Consider the following 26,626-nt stretch of genomic DNA (forward strand, 5'->3'; position numbering starts at 1 on the left):
AGATGTACATTGTAATCTCCTGGGTGGCTTTAACAATTACTGGTACCTCTGCCCCACACCCCTAGAGATTCTGATGCAATCATTTGGCCTTCCTCCCCTCATGGGGCTATAGGATGTCCATCTCCTTTCCCACCATCTGCCATCTCTCTACAGCCTTCAGCTCCCACACCCAAAGGAAGTGGCAGTCTTTCTCTCCTTCTGACTTCTTGTTGCAGACACACAAGATCTCAAACTCCACCAAAGTCTTTTGCAATTATTGCAACTGTCTGTTAGCTCCTCTTCTTTGGACTTACTTGAATGGTCTAATCAATTCTTTCATACCTCCATTTACGTTATACCTATTGGTATGCCTATGAATGCAATAATCTCTGCCCAGAAATGATTAATTATTGATTTGAGTTAGGTAATTATATGATACTAAACTTAAAATCTGAGATCTCATTTATTCACATATATTTTACCTTGAATATTCACACAAAAACATACACAGTGAAGAGGCAGACACAGAGATAATCAAAACTGTAGTCAAAATGAGAAGTCCGCAACTCACAGTGGCGGGCACGCCATCGAGTTGTCGAGCCCCATGATTCGACACCAAGATTCCATCCAAACCATGTTTGACTGCCTCCCTGGCATCATCTCCTAAAAAAAGCAAGACAGCCATCATCAGAAAAGACTACTTAACAGAGACTTGGGTTTACAGATTGAAGCATTCCAGTTCAAGGGAACCTGACCTCATACATATATACCTTACTAAGAACACTTAGCACAGAAATACATCCAAGGGTTAGATCTAGAATAGCAAAATCTATCTTGGTCAAAAAAAAGAGATAGCAATTATAACAATTTAATTATAAAATAAAACTATTAATGGATAGTAAATTGACATGCACTTAAATTACTTATCCTCTAAGTACTCCTGATAAGTATGTTTTGTTATTAATAAGATCACACCATTTAGCAGTGGGCAGAATTACTCCTCTACAATTTAGATAGCATAAATGAATATATAAGTGGCAACTACTTTCAGTATAACAAGTAATGAACAAGTCTAATTCAAAAACATTCTTTAATACACAGTTATAACTTCAGCAATTATTTTAATTTATATTGTTTTATAATTAAATGTATTTTGCCCATTGACGTATATAAAAGTTCGATCCCTGACCCTGGGCAGGGCATGTGTGAAAGGCAACCAATCAATGTGTCTCTCAAAACCTAATATTAAAATTATATGCTATGCCTCTAATTAGGCTTCAAAATACATTGATTTATAAAAAATATAGTTTTAAAAGAGATTAACATTCTCTTAAATTAGTTTCCAAAATCAATTTCCAACATTTTTTTTTTTTACAGTCTTGTACCTTATTTTACACATTAAAATCAAAGGAGAAGACATAAGGTGTTATATGAAATCCACTGGTGACAGACTAAGGAGGCGGGAGAAAGCAAAACAGGGGAAATCTCTAGAATTAGATAAAAAGTAAAACAAAGCCCTGGTTGGTTTGGCTCAGTGGTAGAGTATTGGCCTTTGAACCAATGAGTCACGGGTTTGATTTTGACCAATGGCATATACTTTGGTTGTGGTTCATCCCAGTCCTGGTGGGGGTTGTACGGGAGGCAACCAGTCAATGTGTCCCTCTCACATCAATGTTTCTCTCTCTCTTCTTCTTTCTTTCCCTCTCTCCCCCCCCCACCCCCCAGTCTATTTGAAGATAAATAGAAAAATATCCTTGGATGAGAATTAAAAAAAAAAAAAGGTAAAACAAATAGACACATACTTGTTTTACATTGGTGGGTATAGGATAGTTCACAGTTAACAAGGAACAAGCTAACAATTGAGGGTTTGGTTCTGTGGTCTCCTGCTCTGGTGCAGTGATTGTGCCCAGAGAGGTCTAGAAAAAGCAAATCACCCTGACATTCCAAAGGCATGTTATCTTAGATGCAAAAAGACAATAGACAGGCTCAGTTAAGGTGAAAATTGACCTTTGTCAAGGAAGATACCTGCCTAAGTCATGACAAACTGCCATGACCTGCTTTTAGTTAAGAAGTTTAATTTCAGACCTTCCTGTGTGGTTACTTGGGTCGCTGAGTTTGTAAGGCCACCATGCAGGCCTCCCCTGAGCTTGTCAGGTTTAGTATGTGGCCCCTTTTTGTCCACACTTCCCCCTTTTGGTCATAAATCAATCCAAAGGATACACTGATGACCAACCATTTGGTTGGATAATGTAGTCCCATGGTGCTAGGAAGACTCACTCCTAGGAAGTCTTAGTGTCAGCATTTGTCTTGCTGAGCATTGGACCACTGGGGATGGGACAAGACCTTAACCTTGGATGGAAGTAAAGGCTGAATTTTTATTAAAAGTGAAATGCAGGTAAATGTGATGCAGTCAAGTCAAGGGCCTTCATTAAGAAAAACAGTCTGGATCATTTCTAACCTAGAAGCTATCATGATCCAAGTTTAACTGTTTGTCTCACTTCTCTGTATTTTATAACTAGTATAACATTTACTTATAGTTTGAGGGCACACCATATACCCTTACAGTTTTCATAATCTGACCAAATATATTTTATATTTTAAACTATTATTCTCAGCAAGTTCCCAATAACAAACCATTTGCTAACAGAATAATGAAAGTAATGCTAGTTCTCAAGTTTAACAAAAATAGTTGATTCAATATTGTAATGAAAATTATATTTTGGAAACTTTAGCAGATGGATACAGAATATTGTACATATTTATTAATTCAATAAAACTGATCAAGGGGAGACCTGATTAAAAAAATAATTTTAAAAGCCCTGCTCAATGTGATCAGTGGTTAGAGCACTGGCCCAAAGGGTTGCAGGTTTGGTTCCCAGTCAAGTACACATACCTGGGTTGCAGGTTCGGTCCCTGACCCCAGTCAGGGCATGTGCAGAAGGCAACCAATCAATGTGTCTCTCTCACAATCATGTTTCTCTCTCTTCCCCCGGCCCCTTTCCACTCTCTCTAAAAAAATCAATATCCTTGGCTGAGGATTAACAACAATAATAACAAAAAAAAGAAGAAAAAAGATTTATAGGAGAATCTGCAATTCTGATTGCTTTCAAATTTTATGCTGAAACACCATTTCCAAACTGTGTTTCATGGAATACTAGTTTTTAAATATTTCCATATTTTAAAATTATGCCAGTATTATATTTCTTCTAAAATTATCAGTATATGAAAATATTAAACTCATGTTTTATGGGCTGAATGTTTGTGTCCCCCCAAAAGCCTTAGGTTGCTGCCCTAACTTCCAATGTGATAGTCTTTGGGAAATATTTAAGGTTAGATGAAGTCATGCATGTGGAGCCCTTATGATGGTATTAGTACCCTCATAAGAAGGTACCAGAGAGCTTTGTCCCCACCACCCCTCTATGTCCTCAAAAAGAAGAGGCCATGTGAGCACACAGTGAAAAGGTAGCCTCTGAGACCCAAGGAAAGTGTCTGCACCAGAGAATGAGCATAGTGGAACCCCAACCTCAGACTTCAAGTCTCCTAAATTGTAAGAAAATACATTCTGTCATTTCAGCCACCCAGTCTATAGTATTTTGTTACTGCAAAATAAAAATGAAAAGCTGACTAAGACATCATGTCATCATGTCATTGCTTTTGTCAGAATCCGTCTTTAAGTAGTGCTATGACAAACCCTAAAATGCAATGAAATCGTATGAAAGGTGTTCTGTTATATCAATATCAGTATTTACCAACTACTTTGTGTGTTATCTATTCACCTGTAAGCCTGAGTTCTTATGCATTTAATTATATCCTCAAAAAATGATTGGTATTCTGTATTTATTTCATATTAAATATAAAATCTAATGTTTCTATGAGACTGTTTTGGCTGTCTGTTTCAATCCAAGCATGCATTACATCTTGTGAGATCTTACTGGCAATTTTTTAGTCACTCATCAGGAAAAGGCTCTAGCTCAAAATTGAAAGATGACTTTTTCCCCACCCGAATGATTGATTTATAGTATTTTACATTTTAATATTGCTGTATATTTGGATCATATGTGTTTTATTACAGATCTTTCTTTTCCTGGATTTCTAATAGCCTTTCTTTTCTTTTTTTTCTCAGTTTATCAAGAGACTTTAGAGTATCCTCAAGTTCTTCAAACCTTTCAATTATTCTATCTAACCTATTTAAATCACCTTATTTTCCCTCTGAAGACACCCCCTGAGCCCTTCCTGCTCTATCCTGCTCCAATTACTCTACCTATGGCCCTCTTCCATCCTACAGGACTGCTCCTCCACTCTCAGCGTGGAATCTCTTGTAGTCAAGTTCACGCATTCATTTGGCTTATGTTTTCATCAAGGAATGCTAACGGAAGGTCTCTTGGACTAGGAATTCCTCAGGTGTCAGAATGAGGACAGCATCATGTCGTATTGTAAATGTTCCCTGCTCACAGGCGAGCCCAGCCACCCATTTCCTTAGTAAGGATCAAGCTACTATGTCAAGCTGCCCACAAGAGGCAGGGGAGGGAAACGGGACTGCCAGCTGCCGTGAGTGTCCGAGTGTCCTGAACAGAACTCCAGTGAAACCTCTGGCCTTCAGTCCCCACTTCCCATCCCCCAACTCTGTCACACTTTCAGATCAGACACAGAGCCTCTCAGGCACTCCATTACATAATGCCTCTGCCTCCTCCAGGGTGCCCTCCAGCCTATCTTGAGGGACTATTTCATTACATTTTCCTCCTATCAACAGTCTCCCTTACGTTTTATTTCTTTCATAAATTTCTTGAAATTCCTCTGCAGAGAAAGGAAACCCCTCTGCTTCCTTTGCTTTGCTGTCATAAGTCTTATGTGTTTTGGGATTTCTGTACCTTAATTTCAGGGACATCTTAAATTTTATAAGAGACTACGTAAGTAGTCAGTCCAACATTTTGAACCAGAATCCCAATACACTATTATTTGAAACGTTTGGAAAATGGTTCTCTAAAGATACACCCTTGATGGAGTGCTCTCCAACAGAACTTGCTCTGATGATGCCAGTGTTCCAGGGCTGCCCAGTGCCACGCAGGCCACCAGCCACACGTGGCTATTAGTAGCTGAACTGTGGCAGTGCGACTGAGGAACTGGAATTTTACTTTTATTTAATCTTATTTAACTTTGTGACATTTGGCAAGTCGCTGTTGTGTTAGATCAGCTTTAATGCTTGCCTGAGTTTACCTGTTTTAATAAAGAGAATTTTAAAAGTCTAGGTGTATACATAAATAACCTTAACAAACAAAGTAAAATATTTTTGGAATCCATGTGGTTTGCTCTGGTTATCTGGTGGTGTGTATGATTCTCAAACATTAAATCAAAAGTAAGAAAGAAAAGTCAAAATATATGAACATTAATATTTTGAGTCCATGATTAAGGATGTACGCTGTCCTTCAATTTATATTCAGATGGCTGCAACCATGTAGTTGCAACCTGTGTTTGGAGAAATTAAATATTATCAATAAACAGACCCTGTGCAGAATAAAAATGTGATTAACTGCTTAGACTTAGTAGTCAGACCACATGGGTTTGATTCCCATATCTGCTTGTTATGTAGGCGGCAAGTTACTTAACTTCTTTGTACATCAGTATCCTAACCCATAAAATAGGGACAATAATACACTAAAGAGTGGTTTGTGAAGTAAATTAGTTAAATGAGTATTTAGAGTAACATCAGACAAATATTAGCTATTATTATTATTATCATCCTCCTCCTCCTCTGATGTGGGGAGCATAAATTAATAAGATCGGTAAGTGCAGGAAAATTCATTTGCTGGTTGCTTTGGCACATTTGAGTTTTATTTATAATAAAACAACAAAATTTTCATCCTAGTAAGGATTAAGATTATAAACAGCCTTTCATCTGAAGTAAGTGCTACTTAAGTAACAGTTTGTTATCTTCTCCCATTTCAAGTGATTTCCCATGTTTTTCTAGGCAGTGCTGGGAATGTAGGAAATGGTTTGCTCAGAAGATAGGATCATGAATGTCTAGCGAAGCAAAGAAAGAAAGAATAACTTGTGAGCAGACATGAGCCCCTTTTGTTAGCGACTTATGAAACATTGTCCACAATTTTACATTTTACATTAACCTCGAGAGAAAACAATGCTGCCTTGAGAAGGTCAAAATGTTCTGATTTAGGAAAATGTTCATGAATCTCTGATATTTTCATTAATCCTTAGAGCTCACTAACATGGCATTCACATTTGTTAATTTGTCAGTCATTACCTTCGTTGGTTGACGAATGCAGCAGTCAGTAGGGAATAGCAGTGTTTGCTGTCTTCTTAATACATTATTTCTGTATTTAATCCAAAATACCAAAGTGAAATGTAAATACTCAAGATTTGCCGTTAAGCCCTGGGAGCTTTTGACCCAGTCCTCTGTGCTATCTTAACAGGAGTTTAATAAGTAAATACTAGATATATGGCAGCATTTGAAACATACTCCAGGAACATTTGAGTGAATGTCCTTTGAGAGCGTCTTGAAAAAACTGCGTCTAGGCAAAGAGCTAGAGAACAATTTTTACAAAATAAAAAGCCACTCTGGAAGTGAAACAACCTAGTTTTAAAAAGTTTTTAATTAAAAAAAAGGCTCTAAAAAGCATTATGCTTTTGCTTATAAAGCCATTTGTTCATTAGCATGAGTTTTGGTGAAGACCAAATCTTGTCTCATACATGTCCGGAGTTTGCATTGAAGTTTTCAAAGAGCAGAGTTTAACCACAGCAAGAGATTACATCTTATTCCCCAATCTGCTTTCATTAAAATGCAGTTCTTAAAAGCGTGGTAAGGGGAATGTTTCACTGATATCCTTCCAGTTGCCTGTGACTTTATGTGCCTGTGAACACAATCTGCATCCTTCTGGTAAAAGGAAACTGAAAGAGGATAGTGCTTGCAGTTCATCCACATGACTTCTGGATGAAGCTCTGTGAAACAGTGAGCACGAGATTTCCCAGAACGGGCACTGCCCCCTGAACCCCCTCCCTCATCCCCAGATGGAGCATATGCACTGACTCGGTGACGTTGTTGTCATAGAAACGATTCTTGTTTGTTAAATAAATGAAATAAATAGTTACAGAGAAACTAGACAGTGTAAACTGTACATGTATAAATAAGTTATTTCCTTGCAGATGCCAAGTGTCTCAACTCTTTTTCTCTTGCTTATGAGTTCTCTCGAATTTATTGACTCATAGTTTTCACTGAGGACTTCACTCAATAAACATTTGGGCTATCTACTGTGTGCAAAAATTTTTGAAAATACATAGAAACAAGTCACACAATCCATATAGATGAAAAGAAAAATGAGGTGATGGTCTGAGGTAAGGTGACCAAAGAATGAAGTTCTAGAAGCCAAAATATTTTCTAACATAACACATGAGAGTAAAGTCTAATACAATAGAGTACCATCATCTCTCACAAGACAAAGTTGTAGAAGATGATATATATTGGGGAATCTTAAATTGAAAAGTTCATTTAAAAATTAACCTCATTCTTATATTTGTTTCCTATTTTACATGGCCAAATGTGGGACTGTACTAAATTTTTTTTTTTTTTTTGGTGTTTTCAAGCCGGTTGCTCTAGGCCATCTCTGTGATGAGAGTGTATTAAATGCTGGAAACTACACTAATTTTCTAATTCAATTACACCCTCTTAGTTCCCTCAGGTCAGCTAGTTATTTCTTGCTGAGCAATAACAGTTTCTTAAATGTGCTCCCTGACCCCAAGTTTGCCACATCCATCCACCCACCAGATCCATTGGACAACATGCGATTTTTCTAAAATGCTAATCTGGTGGGGTTGCTTCCATGATCAAGATCCTTAGCAGTCCTCAAACACCCTAAAGTCTACATTCTCAGATATGGTTTACATGTTTTATAAATTATTATTCATGCCTGCTTTATTTTGCCATTATTTCAATCTATGAGTCATAGCAAAACTCAGTCATCATTTTTCTTTCTGAAATGAAACCTTTCTTAATCCACTCTTGTAATTTTCTGCACTTTTTTTTATCCTTACCTGAGGATATTTTTCCATTGACTTTTAGATAGAGTGGAAGGGAGGGAGAGAAAGAAACATCGATGTGAGAATTGATTAGTTGCCTCCCACATGACCCCCACTGGGCCAGGTATCAAAATTGCATGCCCTTGACCAGAATCAAATATGTGACCCTTTGTTCTGCAGACCGACACTATTACCACAGAGCCAAACTGGCCAGGGCAATTGTCTACACTTTTAAACCCACCCTTATACTGTATAGATTTCTAACTCAGCTTCTGTAACATCTTATTGCACCCAAATTCTTGTTTATATATGTCTGTCTCCTACAAGAATGTGGTCTCCTTTTGGCCAAAGACCTTAGATTACTATTATCTTTTTTATTTTAGCACACAGTAAGTACGATAAATGTTTGTGTGATGACTGTGAGAATGAATAAGTGGATGGATGGATGGATGGATGGATGGATGGATGGATGGGGCAGAACCTTCAGGTTAACGTTCTTAGGACTTAAAACTGAATGTAGCTACAGGAAGTAGGTCTAACAATCGTGCATGACAATATGGATAGGAGTAAGTGAAGCTTGTTTAAAAGTGTCTGTAAGACCAGGATATACTCATTGAAGTATAATTCTCAGAAATTGACTGACTAGAACAACGATCAACAGGAAAGAGTATAACAATATTTTTTTAAAGCACAGATTAGGACAGATCTGAATTTAAACACATCTCTATTTGAAAGCCCATTCTTTCACTTTTATTAGCTTCATTTCTGCATACAAACGACTAAAAGAGTAAAGTTTGTGGCGTGCCTAAAGCTTTATAAATAGGGTCATGTGACTCACATATTCAAAAAAAAAAAAAAAAAGAAAACCTATAAAAAGTTTTTTATTCTAAGTCATTGTTAAGCCTGAGATAAATTGATAGAATCTCTCATCCCAGAGCCACTTACTTAAACATCTCCATTTAAAATAATATGTTTTTGGCAGTTATTTGTTTAACCATACTAAAAGAAATGTTTTCAAAGGCAAGAAAACATTTTTGAGGGTGAACACATTTACACTCCAAATTATTACAGTCACTGTAACTCCCTGTGGGATTGAATACATGTGGGTACATGGGCAGTAGTCAAGTTCCTTAATGTCGACAGCTTGTAATGTCCTAGTCAACCATTCTTTAGAGGAGATACGGGATTCACCACACTCTGAAATCAGTCCTCGCCATTGGTACTTGGAAGCAACAGGAGAAAAATAGTAAGAGGCTCTTCAAACAGGTCTGGTTATTAGGGTACCAGCCTTGGGGCTTCTCGTGGGCCTGAGAGGAACTGCTGCAGCTTCCAGCGAACGCGAGACCTTCTACCTAGATCTTGCCAAGCTCTGGGATTTGGTCACAGCTCCAAACAAAGGCAATAGTATCCCAATGCTTTAAAATGGGCAACTTCCTACTTCAAGGGAGTCCTACTCTCCTTCAGTGAATTACCTACGAATGAGGAAATTATTTACTCACGAACATCAAAAGGGAGACTTGAGAGATGCAATGTCTCTTTCGAATTCCATGTTAATTTTTACTGATTATTTTCCCTTGAAAATATCAGGATCACATCCACAAAGGATCATAAAATCGGTATGAAGTCAAGTGGAGAATAAACAAACCTCTCAAAATGCCTTTGGCAACAATGGGCAGTGACGTCAGCCCCCTCAGCCATTTAATATCCTCCCAGCTGATGGCGGGGTCTATGGCTTTAGCCACATAGGCAGCAAGTCCACTGTTGTCTCCAAAGTTTTCCTTAGGAGAAAATGCTAAGTCATTGGTTTCGAAATTTTTCATTCTGAAATAAAGAGGTACATAGAATGAGAAACTCCTCCAAGTCAGAGATACCTTTACAATGACTTATTCAATAGAAAAAGGAAAGTTACCCTTTTCAAAACCATTAGTTGTTCATTCCTCAACCATCTATAGCAACAATTTTCAACTTTTCTCATCTCATGGCACATAATTTAATTACTAAAATTCTGTAGCACGCCAAAAATATATATTTTTTGTTTATCTGACAAAAAGATAGGTATAATTTTGACTCATTCACCGTGGATGGGTAATGTGTTGACTGTTGTCATTTCTTTATTTGACAATCTAAGGGAAAAGAGGTCAGTGCCCCTGACTAAATAGTCAGGTACTGCATGTTTTAACAATTTTACACTGGTTGAAAATTGCTGATCTATAGGTCAGTTGCATATATTTTTTATGCAGGATTATGTAGGATTCCAGGCTAAAATAGTTGACTTAATTGACCACTTCAAGTTTGTTTTTCATTTTAGGCTGTTTTTCTATAAATAAATCCGTTTCAAGGAAAAATATATGGCCAAGTTCAAATATCTCTTAATTTTTTATTTATTTTTATTTTTTTCTTTATTGATATTGAAGAGAGGGAGAGAGGAAGGGAGGAGAGAGGGAGAAAGAGATAGAAACACTGATGAGCGAGAACATCCACTGGCCGCCTCCTGCACGCCCCTCACTGGGAATCAGCCCACAACCTGGGCATGTGCCCTTGACTGGGAATTGAACTGGTGACCTCCTGGTGCATGGGTTGATGCTGAACCTCTGAGCCACACCAGCCGAATGGCTCCTTTTAATCTCAATGATGACATTTGCGTGGTACATTACAATTTACACAGGACTTTCATTTATCAATATTATCACAATTTTTAAAAAATTTTAGAGAATAAAATGGATACTTTTGATACCCACAGCTTGATAACTGATTCCTATTTTAGACAGAAAATCTGGCTAAGGCAGCATTTGGGTTTCAAACAGCATCTCTTGACTCCTCATTACGTTATCTTTGTTTAGATCTCCATTTCATCAGGCAATTTGACTTCAGGAAACATTCAATGTCCTTGTGGGAAACTCTCGAGGAGACCGGAACTGCGGTAACTCGAGTTGACACCTTTTGTGTGTTGCCCCGCACACTCTTTCCTGCCTGCCGTTGAGGTGGAGATGGGCCAGGGAGAGGCGGGGTGTTCCTCAGCACCTGAGTACTCGGCTCATGCTTCCCCTCCTCCTTTCATTGTGTGCTCTGCCTGCTGACTCAAACTACTCAATCTTCAGACAGTCCTGATCAGGGCATGAGCTTCCCTTCATTGATTTGCCTGTGGTAAAGTGTGCGTGTCCACTTGGCTGGGCTAAAGAATGCCTAGGTAGCTGGTAAAATATTTCTGAGCTTTTCTTTGAGGATGTTTCTGGCTAAGAGTAGCATTTGAATTGGTAGACCCAGTAGAAAGGATCACCCCATCATCCAATCTGTGGAGGGCCCAGATGGAGCAAAAAGGTGAGGGAAGGACAAACGTGTTCTCTCTGCGTGAACTGGGACATCGCTTGTCTCCAGCTTTCAGACATCAGAGCTACTAGTTGTCATGCCTTCAGACTCAGACCAGGACTTTTGCTACAGGTCCCCTGGTTCTCAGGCCGCCAGGTTGAGACTAAACTACACTGGTTTTCCTGGGCCTCCAGCTTGTAGACAGCAGACAATGGGACTTCTCAGCCTAAATGATCCTGTGAGCCAATTTCTCATAATCTCTCTCCCCTTCTTCCTGGCAGCCCATTGGGCTTCTGTGGCTGCTATTTTTGTGTGTGATTATTTTTAAAAAATAACTCCATTAATATATCATGCACATACTATACAATTCAAGTAATACTGTATACACACACACACATACACACACACACACACATACATATGTCTATCACATTAGTTCTGTTTCTCTGGAGAATCTGACTAATACATGTAGCTTCTCTTACTCCTGAAGTATGACTCACCATCCACATAGCAGACTTGCAGTGTGATGTATATTACGTATAAATACCCAGCCCCCTCACCCGTAGGCAGACTAACCCTAAGATATCTTCTACATGACATCCCAGAATCTCCCATCCATATTAAGCTTTTTTCCCCCACAGTTGTAGCTATCTTAATAATGTGACTATTGCTCACTGCTTTCCCTCCCGTGTACCAGCTCCCCACTCCTCTACCAATATTCCTTTCACCCACTGAAGGAACCACTAGTACTTAAACCACTGGCTCCCAGTCTGCTCCTGGAGGAACTCAAACTGTGACACAGCTCCATGGAGTTGCTGCCTTATCCTACATTTAATTTTGTTAACTTGGCTTTGACTAGCACTTCTCTAACTTACCTGTAAGACTCTGCTGCTGACTCGCTCTGAACCTCTTGGTCTAAGGTCCTGATATACTGACTAGATTTTGACAGTTCTCCAAACTGGGTTCAAAGTCTTTTCTCACTGCACTTCTGACCATCAACTGGGTGCACAGAAATCTGGACACCCAATGACACCATCCACGTGACTTCGCTGCCTACAATCCCAAATCCAACTGCAAACCTCATTCCTCTGGAAGGCTGTCTTTGAATGATAACAATACCTGGATTCGCCTTGCTGATCTCTGACTTAGTCATAGCTCTTTCTTCCCTTCCACTAGCCCTGCTATTGAATATAGGAAGTATCTTGCAGCCATAACTATAACAATTTTATATAAACCTAGAATTACATAGGTATACTATTATAAAATTATTTTTAAGAGGCTCATAAGATTTCCTTTAATATAAAACTAAGTTTCACTTTTTACATTTTAGTGTACTTTCAGCTAAAATAATTGATTGGGTAGCTTGGGTGGCATATATTATTATAGGACAAGAACACTCGTGTCCCATATAACTCTATTCAAGCTAGTGACAAAGTTTCACAATAAGAATTAAATAGTAAGCCCTACAGTTTCATGGACTTAGGAGAGAGACCCTTACAGATCACAGAAAACTCCAGTTCCATGAGAGTCATACTAGTACCCATCTATTTGTTGAGCTTTGGTATGGATTTAAAATTTTTTTTTCTCTTGCCCTGGCCGATTTGGCTCAGCGGTTGGCGTATTGGCCTGTGGACCTGAGAGTCCCGGATTCAGTTCCCGCTAGGGGCATGTACCAAAAAAATTATTTTTCTCTGTATTGATTTTAGAATGAGAGGAAGGGAGAGGGAAAGAGAGAGAGAAACATCGATGAGAGAGAACATCGACTGTCTGCCTCCTACATGTCCCTATTGGCCCACAACCTGGGCATGTGCCCTGACTGGAATCGAACTGGCGACCTCTTGGTGCACGGGACAACACTCAACCACTGAGCCACACCAGCCCGGCTTTTTTTTTTTTTTTTCTTTATTGATTTGAGAGTGAGAGTAAGGGAGAGGGAGAGAGAGAGAAACATCGATAAGAGAGAACATTGATTTGGTACAGATCTTAGCTGCAATACTTTTTTATCAGACCACTTAAGTTGTACATTTTATCACTGACTTTGGTCTTCCATTGTCATCCTAATTTGAATTAAGCTAATCTTCTGGTCAATAAATATATCCATATTATGGAGAGCTATTCCATTACTTATAAATGATAGTAAGTGATATTAAATTCCAAACTTTTAAGTAATATTGTTAATAAGAAAAAGGTCTGGTCTGTCTCTTCCATAGCAAGACCAAAGGGGAAAAATAAGAAAAACATCTGTATGTGTATATACTCTGCACAGACCCCACCCCCCTCCCAGACAAGCTGCAGTGTTTCAGCAGGGGCGGGGTGAAGGGTGAAATGGATAGGAAAAAACAGAAACATGGATAAAATTATATAAATAACTGTTGTTATTCTTGGACGGTGAAATGCAGATCAACACTTGAATGAATGTTGCCTTACAGAAATTTCAGTGCACAATGAAGCCTTGTTGTTAACTCTCAAACGTTGTTCAAAGCCAGAAGCCAAGAAAAAGTTTTCAGATATCTTGACAGAGACCCGCGATGGAGTGTTTTACCAATGGCTCCGAAGGAAACCTCCATGAATGCTATTTTTATTTGAATTATGACATATACACAAGAAACACTTAAAGCGGCTTCTGATAACCAAAGTATTCCATTTCGTAAGGAAGGAAGGGGGCAACATCAAAATAATAACATGATTACTTATGACTTAATTCTCCGAATCCCAATCTATTTAATGACCCAAAGGCAAGGGATAAAATTTCTTCTTTGTAAGGAACTCGTTGTGCCTTGAATGTTCCTCAAATATACTTTTTAATCTAATATAGAAATTATTTTAGCTTTTAGTAAGTTAGCATCATAAAAACAGTAACAACTACTAAAAGAAAGTTAAACATTATTAAATCACCAATAGCAAAACTGGTAGTATTATGGAGACATATATAATATTATTTTAAGTATTGATAATATGACATTAAAGATAAAGCTACATGTCCTCAGAGTGGGAAACAACATGAAAAATCACAATCAGTGGAGCCCATGATATCAACACAATATGAGAGACAGGGAGATTCATAAAACATTGGGCCACCAGCCTTTGATTCTGTGGTTAAGAATACACTTATATTAAGAACATAGCTCTGTTAATTTCTTCCTCAATGTGGCTGGTCAGTTAGAAAAAAGGCTGAAGAAATGGACTTAATGTTTGAGCTCAAATTTTTGTTCAACTTCCTACTAGTCATGTTTTACTGGGAAATCTCTTATGATCTAATGCAGTTCTATTTATTGATTCTACATGACTTGTTGAGCACCTACTATGTGCCAGTGTTTTTGATGTATAGGGTATACCAGTAAATAAAACAGTCAAAAATCCCTGGCCACATAGGGTTTAGATTCTAGCAAGAAGACACAGCAAGTAAATAATAAATACAATCAATAAGTAATTTATGGAGCAAGTTAGATCATAAGTGCTATAAAAAAATAAAGAAAAGCCCTAGCCAGTATGGTTCAGTAGTTAGAGCATCAGCCCATGCACCAAAGGGTTATGAGTTCAATTCCCGGTCAGGTCACATGCCTAGGATGTGGGTTTGATCCCCAGTTGGGGTGTGAATGAGAGGCAACTGGTCAATGTTTCTCTCTCACGTTGAAGGTTCTCTCTCTCTCTCCCTTCCTTATTCTCTAAAAATCAATTTAAAAAAAAAACAAAAACATATCCTTGGGTGAGTATTAAAAAAAATAAATTAAATAAAGAAAGGGGGAAAAAAAGCAGAGCAGAATAAGAGGTAAGTGAGCTGGTAGAGTTTAACTTGAAAATTAAAAGATGGTCATCAAACTTCGCCTCACTGAGAAGCTACCTGGTGGAGGAAATTAGCAGATCTGTGCTACTGTGTATGCTTCTTGTTGCTGCTGTAACAAAGGACCACAAACCTAGAGGCTTTACAATGACACAGATTTATTATATTACAGTCACAGAGGTCAGAAGTCTAAAATGAGTCTCACTGGACTACACGCAAGGTGTGGATAGGGCTCTTTTCCTTCCGGGGGCTCTAGGGGAGAATCCGTTTCTTTGCGCAGTCCAGCCTCTCGAGACCACCTACATTCCCGCCTGCCGAAGACGTCCCTCTGACATCTGCTTCCATCACCACCTCTGCTTCTCCCACTCTGACAGCGACGTCTTATAAAGACCTTTAACTACATTTAATCGGAGCTAATCCAGGATACTCTCCCCATCTCCAAGTCTATTTTGCCAGGTAAAGTAACATATTCACAGGTTGCAGGGATTAGGACATGAACATTTTTGGAAGGTCTTTATTCTGTTCAACAGTTCTAATGTGAATATTTTTCTAGCCCTCAAATTCAGAAGCTATTGGGCCATGTACCAAGATCACCTTTACAAATATGTCTCCCCTCAAAACCTCTCCATGGTCCCCACACATATTGTGTCTCCATTGTGATCTCTGCTGTTTATTTTTATTTGGTTTCCCAATAGGAAGACATGTAGACCCATCCCTGATATAAAAACATTTTTTTTAAGTGAAGAAGTTAGCAGCGCATTGATTTGGGGGAAGAGCATTCCAGGAAAGGGAAGAATCAGTTCTTAGGCTGTAGCCTGGCATGTGGCTGGGAGGAATGAAGAGAAGGATGCTGGGAGGTGAGGTCAGAGAAGTAATGGGGGTCCGCTCATGTCAGGCCTCACAGGTCACTTTTATTGTGAGAGGCCTGGGAAGACAATGGTAGTTTGACCTTTGTGTGTGTGTGATCTGTTCTGGCTGTTGTGATTAATAAATCATTTTAGGGTTTAAGGAACTGTGTCCCCAGACAAAGCACCGAAAGGGTAGGTATCATGCTTTACCTTGAACTTAGTCGATGATGAAAGTTACTTTTCTTCTCTTTCATCTGCCCTGGCACTACACCCAGGAGTCAGATCTTTACCCAGGGCAATGAACTGTCCCCATGGGGTACCGGGCGAGAAAGCCCTGACTCCAAGCCTCTGGAATCAGCCTAGTGAACCGGCTTCATTCCTTGCTTCTTCCAGGAGCAGATAAGTATACTCTCCACTCGCCCTGTTTCAGGAACCTCTGTACCGTTTCGAAAGTACACACATACATGTGTTTTGCATATAGACCAAGCAGAGACTACCAAACTCCTGAACTCTGGCTGGTCCCAGATGTCAGGAGTCAGAACCCTCCCCCACTGCGGCAGAGGAAGTAGCAAGGACTGGAAGGAGCCACCGCTTTAGAGACTCATTCTCCTCTGGATTTCCTGCCTCCCTCGCCTGCCAAACCTCACTTCTGAAAAGCCCGGCTTCACCTCCTATGAGTCAGGTCAGCTGCGGAAAGAAACCTGATTTCATATCAGGCTATAACAGATGAGCGTTTCGGTTGTATGTGGCCTCAGGCGGAAGCCCAGGCTTCGCCTAAGTGTGCTCTGCCTTCAACTGCTGAATGTGGGCCACGGGGAAGCCGAGCAGAGGTGCCGGTCCGCCCTGCAGCCAACCCCCCCCCCCCGGGACGGGACGAACAAGGCCAGCAGGCACTCAGGCTGTGGGGTGTGTCCTGTGTTCCCAGTAATCTGGACGTATTGCTCATTGTTTGATCATCTTCAGACAGGAGATGTGACAAGCTGCGGAGCCCTGGCCACTCCTGTGCACATGGACAGCTGAAAAGAGCCTTTGTCTCACGGTCTTGCGGGTCATCTGGGTGGGAGCCCGGGAGCAAAGGAAAGGGGGGAAAATGCAAATCCTACTCCTGACGGAGTGGCCCTGGCGCAGAAGGAGCGAGACACACCAGCCAGAAGCAACAACAGTGTCATCTCCGCGTCTAAGCACATGCCACGGTGAACACCTTTTGTTATCCAGAGAAAAAAAGTGCTCCTTAAGCTGCAAAAACAGCCCTACTGTTATTATTGTTGTTGTTAGTAGTACCAACAGGAGGGGGGAAAAATAGCAAACTCCTTTTGAAATGGCTAAAGGAAAATAATGAGGAATATTTCCTGTCAGAAGCCTAGGGTGAGACACTAATTTTAGAAAGTCTAAAAAACAAGGTAATCAAAATAGAGAAATAATATGAATACAGATCTCCTACGAGGGAAATTGGAAGACCTTTACTTTCTGATGAATTTGGCAAAAAGCAGGAATATGTCAGGGACCTTTAGCTTTTGTTTTCTTAGAAAGACAGGGTATTTGAGTAACCCTGTGTCTGGGACACAGACAGCAGGTCTGAACGGGAGAGCACTTTCCCTTTCTGTCATTGGCCACAGAAGCCACCACATGCAGGAATAATTTCCTACAGCCTCCTGGAGGTAGATACTATCATAGCGGCTAATTTACATATGGCTCAACAGCAAGACTTGATGCACAGTAGTTTATACTCAAATAGGTACATACTCAGCCAGTTATGTGACACACAGGACTGTCTATGGACTTACGTGCTGGTTTCGACACATCCTATTCTATAAAATATATGGAGTCCCGGCTGCCAACAATTTTTTTGTCCTTATATGGAATGCCAATTTAATTTTTTAACCTTCCAGGTTTGGGATGTTTTAGAAAGATTAATGTTAAATGTAGACAGAATAAGCAACAGTCCATGTAAAATGAGATCCAGGATCCAAAAAGGCATCCCTCACCTTTTCACATACTCCCGTGTCGGCTTTGAAATCCCATCATCCAAATGTCTCCCCTTAGAACTAAGGTTTTGATTCCTGTTCCAATGTGTTTTGCCCTGAAGGTTGTCGCACACTGGTATGAAAAACACATAGAGCCAATTTTGGTGGGAACTGGGGGAAGGAAAAAACAAAAAGGGAAAGGGGTCTGTAGCTTAGGGAAGTTGGGGTCTTTCTTAGTGAACTCCACTGAATTCCCAACTTTAATAAAGATGACTCTAATTCTAAATTATCACAGAAATAAGGATAATTCCCTGCTAATGGACAAGTTGACTGACTTAATGAAACCATCATTGTTCAATTATAGATTACTATACCATTGTTTATGCTAAAATGAGTGAGTGAGTGAGTGAGTGAGTGAATGAACCAGTGAATAAATGACTTCATCTTCATCTACAATTAAAAAGAGGGATGTTGTGGCCCTGGCCAGGTAGCTCAGCTGGTTAGAGTGAAATCCTGATACACCAAGGTTGAGGGTTCAATCCTCAGTCAAGGCTCATGCAAGAGTCAACCAATGAATGCATAAATGAGTAGAACAACAAATCAATATTTCTCTCTCAAATCAATCAATCAACTTTAAAAGAGGGATATTGCTCAAAGAAGTAGTTGATGAGGGATCAAGCATGTGGCTTCTTTTTTCTCCACTCTAAGCTTTTTTCAGTCTTCTAGCCATAGTTGTCCCAAACACAATGAAAAATAAAATTAATAGGTGACTCTGACTTCAACAAAGAACTAGGGTATTGGGATCACAATAAAACTGTTGCCTGGGTTATATTAAGTATCTTCTATCTATGTGGCAAATAATACTTCCTAATGTCCTTACTGCACTCTGGTGCATACATTTATTTGACTTTTATAAGTATATGGGCATTTCCCATCCCACTTTTATAGCTCAAGTACGTGACACCACAAAAGGGGTGTGATTTGCTGGAAGTTATGTGGCTACTTCACAATGACACTATCTCTAGAATCCAGACCCTGTCATTCCCAGACAAGATCCCTTTCAACCATACTTTGGGACCAATGTTCTGTTAAGAACTAATTCCCCAGGCCACTCACTTGGAAACTGGAGAAGACCTTTGGAGCTGACTCATGACAAGAGCAAAGAGAATTCAAAAACCACCTGGGGCCCAGGCGACCAGAGAGCCATGGTTACCTGAGCTGGGGTGGCAGCTTGAACCTGTTACGCACATCGTCGAAGCGGTTGCCCAGGTAAGGGGTATCCACTGTGACAAAAATGGCCTTGTAGCCCGTTCGTTCGGCCCGCCGCACCAGCTGCTCGGTGACTTCACGGTCCTTGTAGATGTACAGCTGCAGCCAGCGGAGTGCCTCGCGACCGGCCTCCGCCACTTCTTCGATGGAGGAGGTGGCCCAGGAACTCAGCATCATGCCGGTTCCCAGCGACCTGCAGGCTGAGAAAGAAAGAAGACGATCAAGGCGAGCCTGGCGTTTTCCCGCTCCCAAGCCTCCTGCTGTCGTTTTACGGGGAAAGAATCCACACAGCAAAAATAAGTCAAATCTTTAAAAAATTAGAAATATGCGTCTTTGAGTCCACCCTCTGAGAATTGGTGATGAAGACAAAAATGAGTCAACTAGCCACAGGTGTGCCGTACGTAAGGTAAAAAACAATCGGGAGCAATCTGAACATCCAACCTTAGGGAATCAGATAAAACATAGTTCATAAATAAAATGAAATGTACACTTCATTAAAGGTAATATCTTTGTGATGGTTAATTTTGTGTCGACTTGGCTAAGCCATGGTAGCCAGACATTGACTCAAATATGTCTGGATGCTACTGTGAAGTACTTTTTAGATGAAATTAACTCTTAAATCGGTAGACTTTGAGTAAGGCAGATTACTCTTCACATGTGGATGGGCCTTGTCCAAACAATCAAAGGCCTTAAGGAAAAGACTGACCTTCCCTGAGGAGGAGGGAATTCTGCTGGCAGGCTTTCTCAGACTCAAACTGCAAACATCAACTCATCTCTGGGTCTCCATCCCACCAGCTTACCAGAAAGATGTTGGACTTGCCAGCGTCCATCAATGTAGAGGCAATTCCTTAAATAGCCAGATAGATAGCCAGATAGATAGATGATAGATAGATGATAGATAGATAGATAGATAGATAGATAGATAGATAGATAGATGATAGATAGATAGATAATGTTATATATTACATATAATATCTTTAACTTTTAAACTTCTTAAATTTTATCTTTAAAGTTTTCACTAAAGGTGTATTCCACCATTCATGTTGTCTTTTAAAACTTTAAAAAATACATATGCTAGACATCCCAAGTATAAGCAGTTTTCTCACAACCTTTCAAGCAAGCTATCAAAAACTAAGCGAATAAATGAAGAATTGGATAGATTACTCTAGCCACTTGTTTTAGAGAACATGACAGAATATAGGTAATAATCTTTCTTCCAAAAATAGGTAGTAAAATTGCATCAGCTTTAGTGGAGGAGAAACTGATGTAATGTTTCTATGCCATATAACAAACATGCCAAGAGATAAATAATGAACATATAAAACTGACTATATGACCCTGGATTATTTGAATGATCTAAGTGCCCACTACTCATCAAATGAGAGAAAAGTAGTTGCCCAAGTGACACATGGGGAGATGATGAGAACTGAGTGACATGCCACTAATAAAGAAACTTTAAGAGGCTATAAAGCTTCCGTGCTTCTCAAACTTTAGAGGACAAATTTCCCAGAGTGCTTGTAAAAACATGGATTGTCCAGCCCTCCCCGAGTTCCTGATTCAGAAGGTCTGACATGGGGCCTGAGGACTTGCTCTGTGACCAACTCCAGGTGATGCAGATGTTGCTGGCCCTGGACCACATTTTGACATTTAAATAATAGCATTATCATTTGATAGTAAAATGTTAAGTTCAAATGATAATAAAGTGGATTTTGTTTTTGATGCATGTCACTTTTCCTTATGCCTTTGACAGTGATTTTCATCCCTGTTCCTCAGGTCCTAGGTCAGATACAGAAGCTCTGAGCTGCAGATCATATTGTTCGTGTAGCACTGATCTGTTCCTTCCAAGTGTTCCTTTGATGATGTCTCCCACAGGGGCTCATGGCTTGCAAAATGTTGTCTAACAAACCACATTTTATTAAGTAATAACACATATGAACATCTGGACCATTGCCTGATATTTATGAAATGTGTAAATATGGAAATAGCTCAAGCCATCCACTGTTACATGGAAGGAACACCAGGGGACATTGATTACTTGATTATGAATCCCCTAACCATCAAATTCCCACAAAGAAATTACATCTGAAGAGGATGTGACCTAACAAAGGTCACACATAGTAGGAGAACACAGCATGTCTGACCACTCCCCCAAGGCAATGATCTTCCTCGAACTCCCAAGTACACAAAAACTCCCCTGGTATCAAGCATAGTTAAATGCACTCCTCCTATTGTTCAGGGTCATGGACAGCCAAGGAAGCAGTTTTTCCACATGCCTGAGGGATGCTACTACCATGCTACCAGCTCTGGGAAGGCATAGAAATTCATAAAACAATGGCCGCACCCTATAAGAGCAGAGTATGGCTACACAAATTGGTCCAGCTAAAAGGACCATGAAATGATAGGGCACCTTTTTGTTGTTGTTGTTGTTAATCCTCACCAAAGGATATTTTTTCCTGGAAGGGAGGGAGGAAAAAGGAGGAAGAGAAAAACATCAATTTGAGACATATCAATTGGTTGCTTTCCACACACACCTCGACCAGAACCAGAGATCGCACCTGCAACCCAGGTACATGCCCTTGACCAGGAATCAAACTCTCGACCCTTCAGTACACAGGCCAATGCCCTAACCACTGACCCACACTGGCCAGGGCAATAGGGCACCATTTTGTAGTTTACACAAAGGCATCAGCAGCACTGCCAATGAGGATCAAACACCCTCAAAAAGATAGGCTATATCCAAGTACATTCCACAGAGAACATTTAAATCCTACAAACCAAGGCATCAAAAATGTTTACATCACCTAAACCATCCAACTTGCACATCAGTGCTCACAAACATTTTGCCCAACATCTCTTGGTACGTATGTCCAGAGAAAAGCTAGGCCATACCATGCCATCTATTTCCTTAGACTCTCAGCTCCAATACAAATGACTCCTGATGTTACCGGTGCTGAGTGTTCATTTTCCAATGATCAAATCATAGGAGCTGAAAGTTTGAATCAGGGCCCCCAAAACTCTAAGTTACCATTGCTTCCAGTTGCAGGCAGTCTGTAAATATTCGGTGAGTTGATGAATTTAGTGAGACTCTTCCTGGATGCAGGGGGAATATTATAGTCTGTGCTGACATATTATGAGCTGAGGCTAGGATATTACTCCCAGAAGAGAACAGGAACAAAACTTAGAAGGATCCATGCTCCTTGGAACATGTACTACTGATCACTATGACCTCCATTTACTTGTGTTTATTTGCTGTGATGAAGGAAAATTATTGATGAATTACACCCATTGTTTTCAACGTAGCCTTATGTTAGATTGAGATAAGGGAGCCTGGGATTTTGCAAGAACCATTCAGAGATACTATCATAAATGTGCCTGGTTCCACTAAGGACAGATCTGAGATTAAGTTGGTACATAACAATTCTGCTTGCTAAAATATTGAAATACTTCCATTCCATGTGGTAAATAACCATGACTCTAAGGTAAATAATCCCCCCTCCAGAGTCCCTTCAATGTGCCATTACTCCTGTCTCTCCCAAGATATCCCTGGCCGCTCTCCCACTTCAGCGATGTAAATGTTAATGCCTGGCAGAGCGGGGGCATCCAGAGCCCTGTGAGAGCCCTAGAGGCAGCAACTTCAGTTCTCTTCTTATTGGTCAAAGTTCTTTGCTGTACTGGTTGCTAAATAGTTCAAATATCACCTTTGCCTGAGACATACAGATATACCATTTTAGCTCACATCACTCTTTTTGGGGGGTGGATTATAAGCTTTTCGATCTTATAAAGGACCTGGCATAGTAAGACTTTGCTAAGAAATTCTAATTGGAGTTGTAATAGTCGAGTGCTTGAAAGCATAAATGTTTTTGGAATCTAGTTCCTCTCCCTATTCATTTCCACAGTGAAACTCTGACCTGCTGCTCTGCAGAGCAGTCACTGTCAGATTTTATTTTACACAGGACAGGGGTTGGCTTGCGTAGAATGCTGTTCCCAACTTGAGGGGCAGTGGCGGGAAACTCAGTGCAAGTTGCATTTCTGCAGCTGCTGGCAAAATGGAGACCACCTCTGAGGTGATGTTACTATAAAGGCAAAGCCTGGCTCTGGCTCATGATGAAGGTCTCTAATGTTGATCCAAGTCTAAAAATCTTGGCTAACATATCCGGGAGGCTACAACCATCAAGTAAACATTGATCCCGTATGACAGGACTCTATTTTGTTAATTTCCTTACTTCCACTCATCCCTCTTTTATCATCCTTAAGATGTATCTTCAAGGGTAGACACCTAAATTTTTAATGCTTTAGATCAGCAATTTTCAACCATTTTCATCTCATATGGCACACATAAACTAATTACTAAAATTCTGCAGCACACCAAAAAATATATGTTTTGCTGATCTGACAAAAAAATAGGTATAATTTTGATCCATTTGCCCAGATGGTTATTGTTGTGTTGGCTGTTGTCATTTTTTTTTTTTTTTTTTTTTTTTTTTTTTTATCCTCATCCGAGGACATTTTTCCATTTTTTGTTCAGGTAGAGTGGGAGGGAGAGAGAGGAACAGAGAGAGAGAGAAACATCGATGTGAAAGGAACACATCGAGTGGCTGCCACCTGCATGACCCAACCAGGGCCGGGGACAAACTGCAACCGAGGTACGTGCCCTTAGCGGGAACCGAACCTGGGTCTCTCAGGACCGCAGGCCGACGCTCTAACCGCTGAGCCAAACCGGCCAGGGCTGTTGTCATTTTTTAATTTGACAATCTAAGGGAAAGAGGTCAGTGCCTCTGACTGAATTGTCAGGTGTTGCACGTTTTATTTTATTTTTTTTGTGGCACCCAGGTTGAAAATTGCTGCTCTTGCCTGGCTGGTGTGGCTCAGTGGTTGAGCGTCAACCCATGCACCAAGAGGTCACTGGTTCAATTCCCAGTCAGGACACGTGCCCAGGTTGTGGGCCCGATCCCCAGTGGGGGGCATGCAGAAGGCCGCCAGTGGATGTTCTCTCTTATAGATGTTTTTATCTCTCTCTTCCTCTCCCTTCTTCTCTCTCTAAAAATCAATAAAGAAAAAAATGTTTAATAAAAACAATAACACCTGGAAAATTTTTAATTTTCACTACATACTTTTGTTTCTCTACTCTTTCATTTCCCTGCTGGGCACTTACATCCAGTAGGTGTTTGGTGATGGTGACGCCAGAGACCCAAGCACAGTGCAGGAGAAGGAGTCAATGGTTACATCGCTGCTGCATTTTCTTTTCTTACCCTTTCATTTCCTTTCATTTTACTTTGAACACTCTATGAGAAGAGTCCAAAATGAAGCAAGAGAGAAAGGTGGAAAATGAGAAACCCAGGTTCGAAAGCACTCAAAGGGCTACCGGGGAAGAGCAGAGAAGATGTCAGGCATAGGCAGGAGACCACAGGAGCTGATCCGGGTTGTTGGGGGCGGGACATTGTGGATGGACATCCCTCATTCACAGGGTCGCCAGGAGCTGAAGCCAACTCAATAGCATGTAACCCACACTTTTTCGTTTGTAATACAATTGTAAGTGTAATTACATGGAAATAAATGTGATTAATGACATTGTTAACTATCACCCGTAACCCCTACCCCACCACCCTGAAATGGGCTGTGAGCTAGTGGAAAATATTGGTGCATTCGGTTTAACAGAATAAAAGTTATCCTCAGACCCACTCACAATAAAGATTTTTCTTAGTTACATCACATACTCTAGGGTGGGAAATGCTGCATGGGTGGGTCTACAGTGAGCTGGCATAAGACTGGGTGCAGGTCAGCATCCACAAACCACCATTCGATAGAGAGTTAACTCAATTTCCTACATTATAGAACCTGTAATCCACTACAGAGGTTCATATCAACTCCTATTAGATATAAATGCAGCCACCTCTGGGGTTGCTACAAATCCTAAACTCCAAAGTACAGTGATTTAAATGAGCTAGAGCTTTACAAAACAGCATGCGCTGGCGGAATCCTCCCTATGGCTAAGAAAGGCAATGTGCTTCTAGATTTTGGGAGGGTTTTGCTTTACCTCAGGCCCTAATAAAAATGTTTATTTCTGATCCAAGTAATCCGGATATGCAGGAGAGAAGATAGGAAACCTATTATGGGCTTAAGTTTTAGGGGCTGGACATTAAGCCCACCTGTCCCAGTTCTTTGAAAATTACTTTGTACACATCTCTCTTATTTATCTAGAGTCTGCTTCTTACTTCCTGCTGCATTTCAGGCAGTAGTCCTGAAATCCGCTGGCTCTCAGAAGAAGAACTTAGAGGGTCATTAGGTGGGAATGCCATTCATGTTACATCGAACACTGTTTCATCTTGGGGGATTTGAACTATGCCTTTGATTGGGAAGCCCCAGGAACTTCCATTCCAGACTCTTTCCGGTGCTTCTCAAACTTTGACATGCATAGGAATCATGTGGGGATGTGGATAAAATTCAGATTTCAACCCACTAGGTCTGGAATAGGACTTGAGACTCCACATGCCTAACAAGCTCACCGATGATACTAATGCTTCTGCTCATGGAGGATACTTCGAGAAGAAGGTGGACATTTTCACTCACCAGGACTCATCCACATTAATGGGAGATATCTGATGGCCTGATAAAAGATAGGACCTTATAGAAAATGGGAGGGAGCCCTGGCCGGTTTGGCTCAGCGGTTAGAGCGTCGGCCTGTGGTCCAGAGAGACCCAGGTTCAGTTCGCGCTAAGGGCACGTACCTCGGTTGCAGTTTGTCCCCGGCCCTGGTTGGGTCGTGTGGGTGGCAACCACTCGATGTGTCCCTTTCACATTGATGTTTCTCTCTTCCTTTTACTCTATCTGAACAAAAAATGGAAAATGTCCTCGGGTGAGGATAAAAAAAAAAAGAAAATGGGAGGAAGGGATGGGTAGTGTAGGTAGTAGCTGGTGCATGGCTTTCCAACTGCCAGTCACATTCTGCTGGTGAATCTGTCTTTTCTCTCCACTGGTGTACCTCTGCAGAGAGGCACAGGGGTATTTGCCACATTTTCTTATGCATCCATCTCTTATTAGTTTTAAAGTCAAGGTATTAAGTTGCATTATAGTAACAGCACTTCAGCACACTTAACCATTATCAGATGTATTTGATAAGCTTGTTTCCACAGAATTTTCTCAGTTTCCTAGATTTTAGATAGAAGCAAAAGTAAATGACAAAATAAAAGTAAAATGGCAGAAGATGAGGAAGAAGAGAGAGAGGCTACTCAAAGCTAAGAAGGCACCATTTTCCAAATGTAAAATCCCTTCCCAATGTTTAATATCAGGTCCGACAGTCTTCCACATAAGATGCTGAATTATCAAGTAAAACTAAAGTTCATTGTGCTAGGATTGGCAAGGAAGGAGTTATAATACCTTTGAGCATGATGTTCATCCACAGCCATTGTGACAACAAACAGAGGAAAACATAAAAAGCTAGTCATCAACAGGAGTAA

At 40.4% G+C, this 26,626-nt stretch overlaps 1 protein-coding gene across 2 annotated transcripts in view; it reads right to left on the reverse strand.

Annotated features, from left to right (window-relative positions):
• HAO1 (hydroxyacid oxidase 1) overlaps positions 1–26,626 on the reverse strand; it is a 54,209-nt gene that overhangs the window by 9,394 nt on the left and 18,189 nt on the right. For both annotated transcript variants that reach the window (XM_036245417.1, XM_036245416.1), the window contains exons 3-5: positions 19,117–19,372; positions 9,650–9,825; positions 551–642 (exon numbers count right to left, since the gene is read on the reverse strand). In XM_036245417.1, the coding sequence (XP_036101310.1) occupies positions 551–642; positions 9,650–9,825; positions 19,117–19,372 (524 nt within the window). The remainder of the gene's footprint in view (positions 1–550; positions 643–9,649; positions 9,826–19,116; positions 19,373–26,626) is intronic.

Source organism: Molossus molossus, unplaced genomic scaffold (genome assembly GCF_014108415.1).
Source record: "Molossus molossus isolate mMolMol1 unplaced genomic scaffold, mMolMol1.p scaffold_m16_p_6, whole genome shotgun sequence".
NCBI classification, from domain to species: Eukaryota; Metazoa; Chordata; class Mammalia; order Chiroptera; family Molossidae; genus Molossus; species Molossus molossus.